General features: G+C 47.0%; 1 protein-coding gene across 1 annotated transcript; it reads right to left on the bottom strand.

Moving 5' to 3' along the window:
- Positions 1–206: 206 nt before the first annotated feature.
- Positions 207–12,639, bottom strand: aldh4a1.L (aldehyde dehydrogenase 4 family member A1 L homeolog). The gene is given in 15 exon segments (NM_001097079.1): positions 207–757; positions 934–1,052; positions 2,192–2,313; positions 2,998–3,150; positions 3,521–3,565; positions 3,742–3,938; positions 4,337–4,410; positions 5,602–5,789; positions 6,337–6,411; positions 6,688–6,837; positions 7,040–7,195; positions 8,104–8,151; positions 8,303–8,395; positions 9,455–9,548; positions 12,581–12,639. Coding segments are annotated over 15 exon segments (1,668 nt in total). The 5' UTR covers positions 12,622–12,639; the 3' UTR covers positions 207–644.

Here is a 12,639-nt window from a genome sequence, read left to right as displayed (position 1 = left end):
GATAAATATATCAGAAAATCGGAAGGCTCGGCACCAAGAACCTTTGGCCTGGACATTAGCAGATAAGGGTCTGGATTTTTTTTTTAAAGGGGAAGTTATCACTTAGTATGTGTTGTAGAGATTGTCTCTGGCATTTAAAGGAGACACTACTTTACTGCAGTGATTACGGAGTGACTTGCCTTTAACTCTCCCATAGACTGCAACAATAACAGCAAACCCGTCCAAAATGAAATAACAGCAAAATTTCACCCAAAAAAAGCAGAGCACTCACTTCAACCAGCAGGTGGAGCTCTACTACACCATCCACTTTCATGGAAGTGCTACTTCCCCTTTATCCCGATTCGCAGCTGGGAAGTTCCATTACAGATAAGTCCTTTTCCCAAGTTTGTCCAGTGAAATTAAGACTTGGGCATAGGGCTCCCCCTTGTGTTATTATTAAATAATGACATGAATGGATTCACTTAAAATAAAGTTAAAGTGTTAAAATCCACTTTAAAAAAATAAAATATTGCTATGATAAAATCTGTAAAATGAGGCGTTGGGGGGATTTTGTGTCCATGTTCCAGAGGACCAACCGGATTTTGGCAGCAGCTGTGATTTCTCCCCTCAGCAGCTTGAGTTGGTTCAGCCCTCATGGACACAGCTCACTGCATATACGGGTACTTCCATTCCGTCAGGGGTACGTGGGTCTCTTTAATGACTTGCGGTGATGTCCATCTGAGGATGTAGTGCCGCCCCCCAGGCTTGTCATTGGTTCCTGGAATGAATAAAACTCAGAGTGGGAGGTGCTTATCTACTAAATGGCATACACAGTCGCTTCCCCCAGTGCAGGAGGTACAGTGGGGTCCCTGGGTATCTGGGGTGCAGGTTGGAGAGGGTGGGGGTCTCATGCCTCATTTTGGGACAATGTTTGGTGGTTTAGAACCAACTTACCAGAAGCTCGAGAGCCCCCAAAAGGCTGCTGAGCCACAACTGCCCCCGTGGATTTATCATTTACGTAGAAATTCCCTGCGGCGTGTCGGAGTATCTGTGTCGCCTCCCTCAGTACATTCCTGAAACCAGATACAGAGATTTCATTAGATTCATCTTTCCTCCTAATAGAGACAATGTGTCTTTACTCACAACTGACACTGACCTAACTTACAGTTTCAGCATTGCATCAAACTCCATTATCCTCCCTCAAACTTCCTTCTTACATCCCCTAGTATTGTGTTATAAACCCAGGAACAGCCCCTAAGTTTGCTCATAGTCTGTACAGAGAGATCCCATAAAACTATGGCAGCATAGGTATTCCCTGTACTAAGCACAATTCAGCAGGAACAGTCCCTAGGTTTGCTCATAGTCTGTACAGAGAGATCCCATAAAACTATGGCAGTATAGGTATTCCCTGTACTAAGCACAATTCAGCAGGAACAGTCCCTAAGTTTGCTCATAGTCTGTACAGAGAGATCCCATAAAACTATGGCAGCATAGGTATTCCCTGTACTAAGCACAATTCAGCAGGAACAGTCCCTAAGTTTGCTCATAGTCTGTACAGAGAGATCCCATAAAACTATGGCAGCATAGGTATCCCCTGTACTAAGCACAATTCAGCAGGAACAGCCCCTAAGTTTGCTCATAGTCTGTACAGAGAGATCCCATAAAACTATGGTACATAGGTATTCCCTGTACTAAGCACAATTCAGCAGGAACAGTCCTTAAGTTTGCTCATAGTCTGTACAGAGAGATCCCATAAAACTATGGCAGCATAGGTATTCCATGTACTAAGCACAATTCAGCAGGAACAGCCCCTAAGTTTGCTCATAGTCTGTACAGAGAGATCCCATAAAACTATGGCAGCATAGGTATTCCCTGTACTAAGCACAATTCAGCAGGAACAGTCCCTAAGTTTGCTCATAGTCTGTACAGAGAGATCCCATAAAAATATGGCAGCATAGGTATTCCCCTGTACTAAGCACAATTCAGCAGGAACAGCCCCCTAAGTACTCTGTGCTCAGCAGAGACTGCAGGGAGTTCTATACAGCTTTAGGTTACATGGTTCATCCCTATCTTTGGGGACAAGCAGACACTCGTCTTTGGGGAGTCTATAACTCTCATTTGCATATGTAGATTAGCTTATTAATATTTAGTCTCTTTATTTCCATTAGAGTCACACGTCCCCCAGTATTGGGCAGGTATCAGCGCTACTCACTTGTCCTGAGCAAACACTGCCCCCGTGAGGCCGTATGGGGAGGTGGAGTCAATAAGGTGCAGGACTTCTCTGTAGTTGTTTTCCGGATAAACGTAAACCACCAGCACCGGCCCGAATATCTCCTGTGTGATAAGGAATAAATGAGCAGGGCCCAATATGGCACCGAGGGATCCAATCGGAACCAAAAGCTTCACCCGCCCAAATACAGTGTAGAGATTGTGTTACAGGCCCCGCCCACACTCACCCCTTTGTATGTGGCTCAGATTTCTGCCTCCCCCAAACCTTGCTGCTCCCCTCATTGCCTAACCAGCATTCCCCATCCATTTACATTGCTCTATTATGTCCTCACCCCCTAAACTCTTGTTTCTTACTCCAGGGTTAATAGAGTGTCAGCTCACATGGGCAAATGGGCAATATAGGTGTTTTTTATTCTTAGTTGGCAAGTCCCATGCCTCAGTGGGCTAATTTTCGAGGGGTCTGGAGGGGAGGGCTGCCAAGTGCCATGCTTGCGTGGGGGAGTGTATTTCCTGGTGCACATGTAAATGTCCGACTTCCTTTCTGGCAGATAAAGACCAGACCTGTCTCACTTTACAGCAGGGACCCTACAGTCACACTCAGGACTGAGGAAGTGAAGCCACAGGCAACATGGGCAAGGTTTACTTCCCCTTTACATAAGGGTATAGGGGAAAAAACTTCATCTGAGACCCTACACCTGAGGCAGGTAAGTAGCCAGTGCTATACAGTAATAGGGACCTGAGCTCTGGTATATACGGTGGGTGCTGCCATACTGCCAAAGTCGCTCGTACCTCTTGAATGATCTTCTCCTTGGGGTTTTTGCTCTCAATGATGGTCGGTTCCACGAAATACCCCTCGCTGTCGTCACACTTCCCTCCTGCTAGAATGGTGAGCTCCGGGGAGGATTGCGCGTGTTTTATCCAACCCTCTATCCGCCTGAAAGACTGAAACACAAGTCTCGTGAATTTTGCCCCTGTCCCTTATTGGCTGCTGCCTGTCACCTGATGAACAGCAAGTGTCTGTACCTCCCAGTGCAGTGCTTGCCCTTTATACCAGCCCCAACCTTTCTACAGGTAATAGGGAATCAGAGCTGACCAATAAAGCCGACCTCCGACCCCTACACACTGCTGTGCTGCCCTCCAGCTCCCATACTGAGCAGCAGCATCTTATGCAAGAATTAGATTGTAAGCTCTTGGGTGCAAAGCCCCTAACGGGAGAAAAAGAAAATCCCTACATGTAACAGATGCAGGTGGATAAATCCCTGGCTAGGATATTAATGCTGCAGAATTAGGGTACAGGGTAGAGAGGACTTACCTTCTGATCGATGACAGCGGAGAAGAAGGTGGAGAAGTCGTTGGGCTGAAAGGAAAGAGAAGTCGGATGAGAAGGAGTCACATGACTAAATCAGCGGATTAACAAGATCAGAATCCGTTAAATCCGTGTCAGGATCAGAGCAGGGGATTGGGGCGGAATTAGCCGTGGGATTAATCACATGAGTGCGGGGCCAGAGGAATAAATGACACATTGACACTCACGTTCCCCGTTTTTATCTTGGCGAGTTCCTCCAGGAGCCGTGCTCTCATCCGGGGCCACATCGAGTCGGGAACGTAGAGGCGGGAACAGGCCGAGCACTTCTGCCCCCCGAACTCAAACGCTGAGCGGATCGTCCCATTCACCACACTCTCCAAGTCGGCCGAGCTGTGAACAAAGTGGAAATTCTTCCCTCCACATTCTGATTGGTCCGGGGGGGGGAAGAGAATCGCTGGTGAGTTTTATATATATATGAGCCCCTCCCTGTGCCCCACAATTACGCCCCCTCTGTGCCCCTTGCCACCCCCACCAGCCCCTAATGACAAGGGCCTATTGGTTTCCCATGTACCGCCCCTCACCCACTCTGCGCCATGTGCCCACCTGCACCATCTCAAGCACAGAAAGGAGTGAGTGTGCCCCCCCCCAGAATGAACCCTCATATATTTGCCCATGTCTTTCTACTACAGGAACGACCAGAGAGACACCTAACGGTTATTTCTATTCCACAAACACAGACTGGTAGGTTCCCTATTATATCCAGTTGGGCCCAGTCTAATTCCCTTTAATTAGGGACCAGTCCCCCCAGGACAGAGCCCTCACCTCCTGACAATCGAGGGAAAGTCCGATACACGTCCAGGTTCTGTGCCACCTGCTTCCAGAGGTGCTTGAAGGTTCTGGGTACCAAGAAAATCAAAATATTAATATGATCATCAGATAAGGCCTCAGCAAGGGCACATAGCAGCCAATAACTGATTGGATTGGGATTCTACCAATCTTCTCCTACTGTCTCCATGTTGCCCTACTGTCTCCATCTTGTCCTACTGTCTCCATCTTGTCCTACTGTCTCCATCTTGTCCTAATGTCTCCATCTTGCCCTATGGTCTCTTTCTTATCCTACTGTCTCCATCTTGCCTTACTATCTCTTTCTTGACCTACTGTCTCCATCTTGTCCTACTGTCTCCATATTGTCCTACTGTCTCCATCTTGCCTTACTATCTCTTTCTTGACCTACTGTCTCCATCTTGTCCTACTGTCTCCATATTGTCCTACTGTCTCCATCTTGCCTTACTATCTCTTTCTTGACCTACTGTCTCCATCTTGTCCTACTGTCTCCATATTGTCCTACTGTCTCCATCTTGTCCTACGGTCTCCATCTTGTCCTACGGTCTCCATCTTGTCCTACGGTCTCCATCTTGCCCTACGGTCTCCATCTTGCCTTACGGTCTCCATCTTGCCCTACGGTCTCCATCTTGCCCTACGGTCTCCATCTTGCCCTACGGTCTCTTTCTCATCCTACTGTCTCCATCTTGTCCTACTGTCTCCATGTTTTCCTACTGTCTCCATCTTGCCCTATGTCTCTTTCTCATACTACTGTCTCCATCTTGTTCTACGGTCTCCATCTTGCCTTACTATCTCTTTCTTGACCTACTGTCTCCATCTTGTCCTACTGTCTCCATCTTGTCCTACTGTCTCCATCTTGTCCTACTGTCTCCATCTTGCCCTACGGTCTCCATCTTGCCCTACGGTCTCCATCTTGCCCTACGGTCTCTTTCTTGTCCTACTGTCTCCATCTTGCCCTACTGTCTCCATCTTGCCTTACTATCTCTTTCTTGATCCACTGTCTCCATCTTGTCCTACTGTTTCCATCTTACCCTAATGTCTCCATCTTGCCCTACTGTCTCCATCTTGTCCTACTGTCTCCTGCAAGATGGAGGTAGAGGTGCTGTAGAGTAGAGTTACTATTGGGGCAGCATCTCACTGGCCCGTGTGTGGGGGGCTCACAACAACCCCATATAAATAAATTGGCTACAGAAAAACCAGAACCAAAATGTGAGGAGAATTTTCTCAGTATTGGGGCAACTCACGGGACACTGCCGGTAAAGTTAATGCCACAGAGATGCTCCGAGCTGGTTATGGTGTCACCAAAGACTGGACCATCGGCCGGGACAAACTGGATAACGTTGGGCGGGAGGCCAGCTTCACGTAGAACCTGATACACTGCGTAACTGGCCAACATGGCGGTGTCACTGGGTTTCCACAGAACCACATTCCCCTGGAAAACAAGAGAAACCGCCCAATGATTGGACTGGAACATGGGGACCACCTGCACCCACATCTGATCAACTGCCAGAGCGTCAGTCTGTATTATATAAATATATATATATTTGTGAGTAATATTAAATTCAAGGTGAACTTGCCCATTAAATTAGGAAGGGACACTCTCCACTACACCTGAGCCAAGTATAATACTGACCCAACCAGGGTCCCACCTTGGGCCTCAGCCAATGGCAAGTTGGTGGCACAATATGAAAATGTGGGGGCACATATATACGTCTTATAGGCGGTCCCTCCCTCCACCTGCACCAATGGATGTACTGGAGTTGGTACAAGGGGCAACATCAGTGGGTGGGGAGAGAGTCAATACTAATGGGCTACAGAGCCCTACCCTGGCTAATATGTATATCATTTGGCCAGTCTGTCCCATGTTAATTATTACACCCCCAGTGTGGGTGCCGGACTATGAGGGGCTACTATCCAGTTATGGCATCATTAGTATTGATAAGAGTGTCAGCTTTTCACCCATCTATATCTGTACTCACCATCAGTGCCGGAGCTCCCGCCAGATTCCCACCAATTGCAGTGAAGTTAAATGGTGACACCGCGGCAATAAACCCCTAATATTGAGAGAAAGTGTTAATTATCAATTATATCAGGGTGACTGTTACCCCAATGTTTCTATATATCTGTAACCTTGTTATGAGCTAAGGGGGCCCAGTCTGAAGGTCAGTTAGGGGGAGATTTGGGGTGTTTATTTGTACCCTGGGTACCCCTGGAACTATAGCAGGGTGACACCCCAATGTTTCTATATATCTGTAACCTTGTTATGAGCTAAGGGGGCCCAGTCTGAAGGTCAGTCAGATTTGGGGTCAGAGCTTATTAACAGCTTTTACCTCTAAGCCCCTATAAACCATGGAGTTGGTGCTGACGGGGATGCTGATCGGCTGCTCGTGCGTCAGGTCCATGGCGTATTTGGCGTTGAATCGGAAGAAGTCGATTAACTCAGCAGCGGCATCAATTTCTGCCTGGATCGCGGTTTTCCCCTAAAACAAGAGAGTGAGTTTGGGGTTCAGCTTACAAGTAGATAACCTGCTCTGTTAGATATCAGGGGTATTACAGGACAGGTCACATGACTGTGTGGGTAGTAAAAACAATAATTAGTGATTCAGAATTAATAAAGGTACAAATCTCAGGACAACTCCCAGCACCCACAGATGATACAAGTCCTGTGTATGTGACACTCACCTGCCCAATCATAGTCTTGGCCAGAATCTCCGCCCTCCTGGGGCCACTCAGAAGATCTGCCGCTTTAAAGAAGATCTGGGCCCGGTCCTGTACGGGTTTCAGGTCCCACTCCTTGCGCACGGCCAGCGCCGCATTGATGGCTTTATTCAGCAGCTCCTGGGGGGCAACACAAAGTGGGAGGAGTTATTTGGGGTAATGAGCCGTCCTACAGGGGGCGACACTGGGGTGGGGGGAGGCGGAGATGGAGGAATGAGGGGCAACTGGGAAACTGATTGGGGAGGGAGTGAACGACATTGGACCTCCTTCTTAATGTTTCATATACAGGGTATTTAAAGGGGAAGTTAAACCTGGGCCTCCTTCTTAATGTTTCATATACAGGGTATTTAAAGGGGAAGTTAAACCTGGGCCTCCTTCTTAATGTTTCATATACAGGGTATTTAAAGGGGAAATTAAACCTGAAACTCCTTCTTAATGTTTCATATACAGGGTATGTAAAGGGCATGTTAAACCTGGGCCTCCTTCTTAATGTTTCATATACAGGGTATTTAAAGGGAAAGTTAAAACTGGGCCTCCTTCTTAATGTTTCATATACAGGGTATTTAAAAGGGATGTTAAACCTGGTCCTCCTTCTTAATGTTTCATATACAGGGTATTTAAAGGGGACATTAAACCTGGGCCTCCTTCTTAATGTTTTATATACAGTGTATTTAAAGGGCAAGTTAAACCTAGGTTCTTAATGTTTCATATACAGGGTATTTAAAGGGAAAGTTAAACCTGGGCCTCCTTCTTAATGTTTCATATACAGGATATTTAAAGGGGATGTTAAACCTGGTCCTCCTTCTTAATGTTTCATATACAGGGTATTTAAAGGAGACATTAAACCTGGGCCTCCTTCTTAATGTTTCATATACAGGGTATTTAAAGGGGAAATTAAACCTGGACATGATGTTGCAGACAATAGCTCGGAACAAATCTGTACGGAAATGTTGAGGTACAGGAGCCATGCCGCAGGTGTAACACAGGGCCTATTGAGTGGGGCAGAACACATCTGAGTAAGCACTCACCTTATCCGCATAGCAGTACTTGGCCACTCGGTGAGAATGCTTGAAGGGCTGAAATACACAAGAAGCCGGGAGTTATCAGTTAAAGTGACAGCAGCAGAGTTTACGACATTGTGGGGGGATTTACCCAAGTTACCCCAGATACAAACACATGAATTTCTCTATGTTGTGTCATTGATGAATCATTGGCTCCAGATCTTACCGACACTTGGTACCGCACGTCCTTAGTCCAGACCTCCTCTCCCCCCACGACACATGGGATTTCTTCTGTTTTATCCTTCAGCTCCTTTAATGCCTAATAATACAATACAGACATCAACTGGGGGTGCAAATGCACGGGGCAACTCTTATGTATGGTTATTCCAGTCTAGGAGCCACCAATCAGATTCTTGTGATGCTTTAATTGGCTGCAAGTTGGTCTAGTCCTGTAACTATTCTAATGCTCTGATTGGCTGCAAGATGGCTTAGCCCTGTGAATATTCTAATGCTCTGATTGGCTACAGGATGGTCAAGTTTATCAAGCCTAAGATATTTGCATCCCTAGGTGTTTTGGGTTTAGTTCTCCTTTAATCTGGGTTGGTGATAGAGCAAGCTATTTCTAGTCAGGTTCCAATCAGACTGAGAAACAATTAGAATAGTCACTCGCACCCAATGGAAGACCCTAATGGGCAAGTAATAGCCGACAAACAGACAGGTTTATATTCCTGTTATCAAACAATCTGCTCATACACGTTATTCATTAATGAGCTGTCTGGGAATCTCACCGTCTGTACACACTAATGAAGGTGAAGAAACTGCTGGAGCAGCACAAAATCGCTAAACTAACATGAAAATCACACAATTGGCCGTCTGTCCGTCCCCTGGTAACAGATTAACCTGCGTTGATGTGACTTGTGAAAGTAAAGGTCAAATTCACCCAAAATAACATTCCATCCAAATATCTGTTGCCCGGTCTAGTCTACGGTCTAGTAGCTGTTTGGGGCCCCCAGGAGATGCCTGACCTCTATAAGTCATATACACATTTTATCAGCGTTGGACTGGGACACCAGGGGCCCATCAAAAAACCTTAGACCAGGGGCCACTCTCAGCACTATTTTCTTCCTCCCCTCACTCAACCTCTATTCTCCTAGTCTCTTTTCTTTACATACTATAATCTATCATTGCATCTATTTAGCCTCTTTGTTCTCATAGAAATAGTTAATAACCATGAAATAGGCCAAATGAAGCAGGAGGGCCCACTGACACCTGTGCCCATCGGGAGTTTTCCTGGTATCCCGGTGGGCCAGTCCGGCACTGCATTTTATTATCTGCGCTGTCCCTTTAATATTTACAAGAAAAAAGGCCAGTTACATACCTGCTGGAGGGCCGCCCTCTCCGTGCTGCCAGGTTTAAACTCCAGGATTGGCTCATTCTTTACTTCCACTGCTGCACAATGATGCCGGCGCCACCTACAGGAAACAAGAGAGAAGATCAGGCTTTACCCATAAGAAACCCCAAATACCCAAAGCAGCCCCCATGGATTTACACTGACACTGTCTGACAAACACCTAAATCTGCTCCCGTGTCCTAAATCCCTGCTTTATAGAACCAGATAGAGAGAGGGGCAAATAGAGGGGCAGATAGAGAGACAGAGAGAGAGAGAGAGACACAGAGAGAGAGACACACAGAGAGACAGAGACACAGAGAGACAGAGAGACAGAGACACAGAGAGAGAGAGAGGCAGATAGAGGGGCAGATAGAGGGGCAGAGAGAGAGACACAGAGAGAGAGACACAGAGAGAGAGACACAGAGAGAGAGACACAGAGAGAGAGACAGAGAGAGACAGAGAGAGAGAGACAGAGAGAGAGAGACAGAGAGAGAGAGACAGAGAGAGAGAGACAGAGAGAGAGAGACACAGAGAGAGACAGATAGAGAGGACTGAGCACCCAGTGAGATTGGGGTGTGCCAGTCTGCCCTATGGGTGTATCTTTATTAAAAGAATTCTGCTCGTTTGCAAATAATCCATTGTTTGTGGCCAGAGACCGTCACAGGATCCTCACTACAAACACCCACTGGGTGAAAACCAGAAGAAACACATTGCAGACTTTTGTTATTAGCGCAGGCCCTGAAATAAAGTGTCAGCTCTTGTGAGTATAAAGGAAACATGTGTAATAGGTATGTCCAATGTGCAGGTCTAAAGCTGAAGAGAGGATGATGGGAGCTGTAGTTCAGCAGCTGGTAACTTTATATCCCATGTCCTTATTTACAGAACAGCTAATCCAGGGTGATACCATTCTACACCAGTCTCATTCACTGACCACATTTACACAAAAATATGCAAATAAGACTTTTGGGGCAAAACAGCCAATGGACTATGAACCCTTCACAGGTAAATACCCCCCCCCCCCACTGTCTAAACACAATAATAAACAGACCCCCCTTCCCCCAGTTTGTTGTTTGTAGATTTGTCTCTGTTACAAACTGACTAAACAACATTCTCCCCTCCCACCAGAACTGACAGTTTACGGACTCCCAGGTAAGTGCAGGTGTCATATAGAACATATTGATCCCTCAGAACAAGAAAGGGGCCTGGAGCCCCACAGGGGTATAAGTGAATCTGGGTGTATAAGATTTGAAGTAAAGGTATTAACTCTTTGTGCTGGTGTGGAATAAAGGCTAAAATCTGTTTTGTTTTGTATAAGTGAAGATGATGGACAAAAACTGCCGACTTGGCTTCTTTGAGCTGATTACACTTATGGGGCAAACGAATGGCCTGTCCCACAGCAGCTCTCCATTAGCCCCATAATGACCCAAGTATTGACCTGAGGCCAAAATAACTCGATCGGCCCAATCTAACCGCCAAATGGGCAACTATTCCTCTATACGCGGTCACTGATCTGGCCAAGAGACTGGTCAATGCACAATATCAGCCCCTCATTTTACTGATAATTAATTCTGACCAACTGAATATAGAGGAGAAATATAGAAGGGGAGAGAAGAGGGAGGATGGGGGAGAGTAAGGCCAAACAGTTGGGGGAGAAAAGGAAAGGAGAGGAGATGAGAGACAGAAGGAGAAGGGAAAGGGGGTTAGGGAGTAGAGAGACAAATGGGGGAGAGGAGAAATATAGAAGGGGAGAGAAGAGGGAGGATGGGGAGAGTAAGGCCAAACAGTTGGGAGAGAAAAGGAAAGGAGAGGGGATGAGAGACAGAAGGGGAGAAGGGAAAGGGGGTTAGGGAGTAGAGAGACAAATGGGGGAAGAGGAGAAATATAGAAGGGGAGAGAAGAGAGAGGATGGGGGAGAGTAAGGCCAAACAGTTGGGGAGAAAAGGAAAGGAGAGGGGATGAGAGACAGAAGGAGAGAAGGGAAAGGGGGTTAGAGAGTAGAGAGACAAATGGGGGAGAGGAGAAATATAGAAGGGGAGAGAAGAGGGAGGATGGGGGAGAGTAAGGCCAAACAGTTGGGGAGAAAAGGAAAGGAGAGGGGATGAGAGACAGAAGGAGAGAAGGGAAAGGGGGTTAGGGAGTAGAGAGACAAATGGGGGAGAGGAGAAATATAGAAGGGGAGAGAAGAGGGAGGATGGGGGAGAGTAAGGCCAAACAGTTGGGAGAGAAAAGGAAAGGAGAGGGGATGAGAGACAGAAGGGGAGAAGGGAAAGGGGGTTAGGGAGTAGAGAGACAAATGGGGGAAGAGGAGAAATATAGAAGGGGAGAGAAGAGAGAGGATGGGGGAGAGTAAGGCCAAACAGTTGGGGAGAAAAGGAAAGGAGAGGGGATGAGAGACAGAAGGAGAGAAGGGAAAGGGGGTTAGAGAGTAGAGAGACAAATGGGGGAGAGGAGAAATATAGAAGGGGAGAGAAGAGGGAGGATGGGGGAGAGTAAGGCCAAACAGTTGGGGGGAGAAAAGGAGAGGGGGTGAGAGACAGAAAGAGAGAAGGGAAAGGGGGTTAGGGAGTAGAGAGACAAATGGGGAGAGGAGAAATATAGAAGGGGAGAGAAGAGGGAGGATGGGGGAGAGTAAGGCCAAACAGTTGGGGGAGAAAAGGAAAGGAGAGGGGATGAGAGAGAGAAGGAGAGAGGGGGGTCAGTGAGTAGAGAGACAAATGGAGGAGAGAAGATAATGTAAGAATTCTCAGCTATTTTCAATATGTCGCAGTTCTCTGGCCAGTGACAGTCCGTAGGGTGCAGGGAGTTGTAGGTCAGACATCACTGGTTTATTCCCCTCACATTGTGGCTCCAGTTTGTGGTGTATCAGGATTGGATGAAGCTCAGTCAGTGGCAGGAGAGGTTCCCTGTCAATCAGAGAAGCTGCAGAACCTCTTGGAGCTTCAGTCTGTTAGTAATTAACAGTAAATAAAGAGAAGCTTCGGCTGGTTGTGCAGGAGCAGAGGCTTCATAGTAACGTTGTTCAGTTCTTATTCTACAATAGCACAAGAGCTGACGCTCTAAGCCCGCCTCATGCAGAACAGAGGCCCCAGTCTGACAGTTTTTGGGGTCACTTACCCGGCACAGGAGCGAGTGAGGAGTCTGCGGAGCTGCAACATGTTCCTGCCGAGTCGGTG

The sequence above is a fragment of the Xenopus laevis genome, chromosome 7L, assembly GCF_017654675.1.
Source record: "Xenopus laevis strain J_2021 chromosome 7L, Xenopus_laevis_v10.1, whole genome shotgun sequence".
NCBI classification, from domain to species: Eukaryota; Metazoa; Chordata; class Amphibia; order Anura; family Pipidae; genus Xenopus; species Xenopus laevis.
Note: the sequence above shows the minus strand (reverse complement) of the source record. Positions and strands in the feature narration are given on the sequence as shown.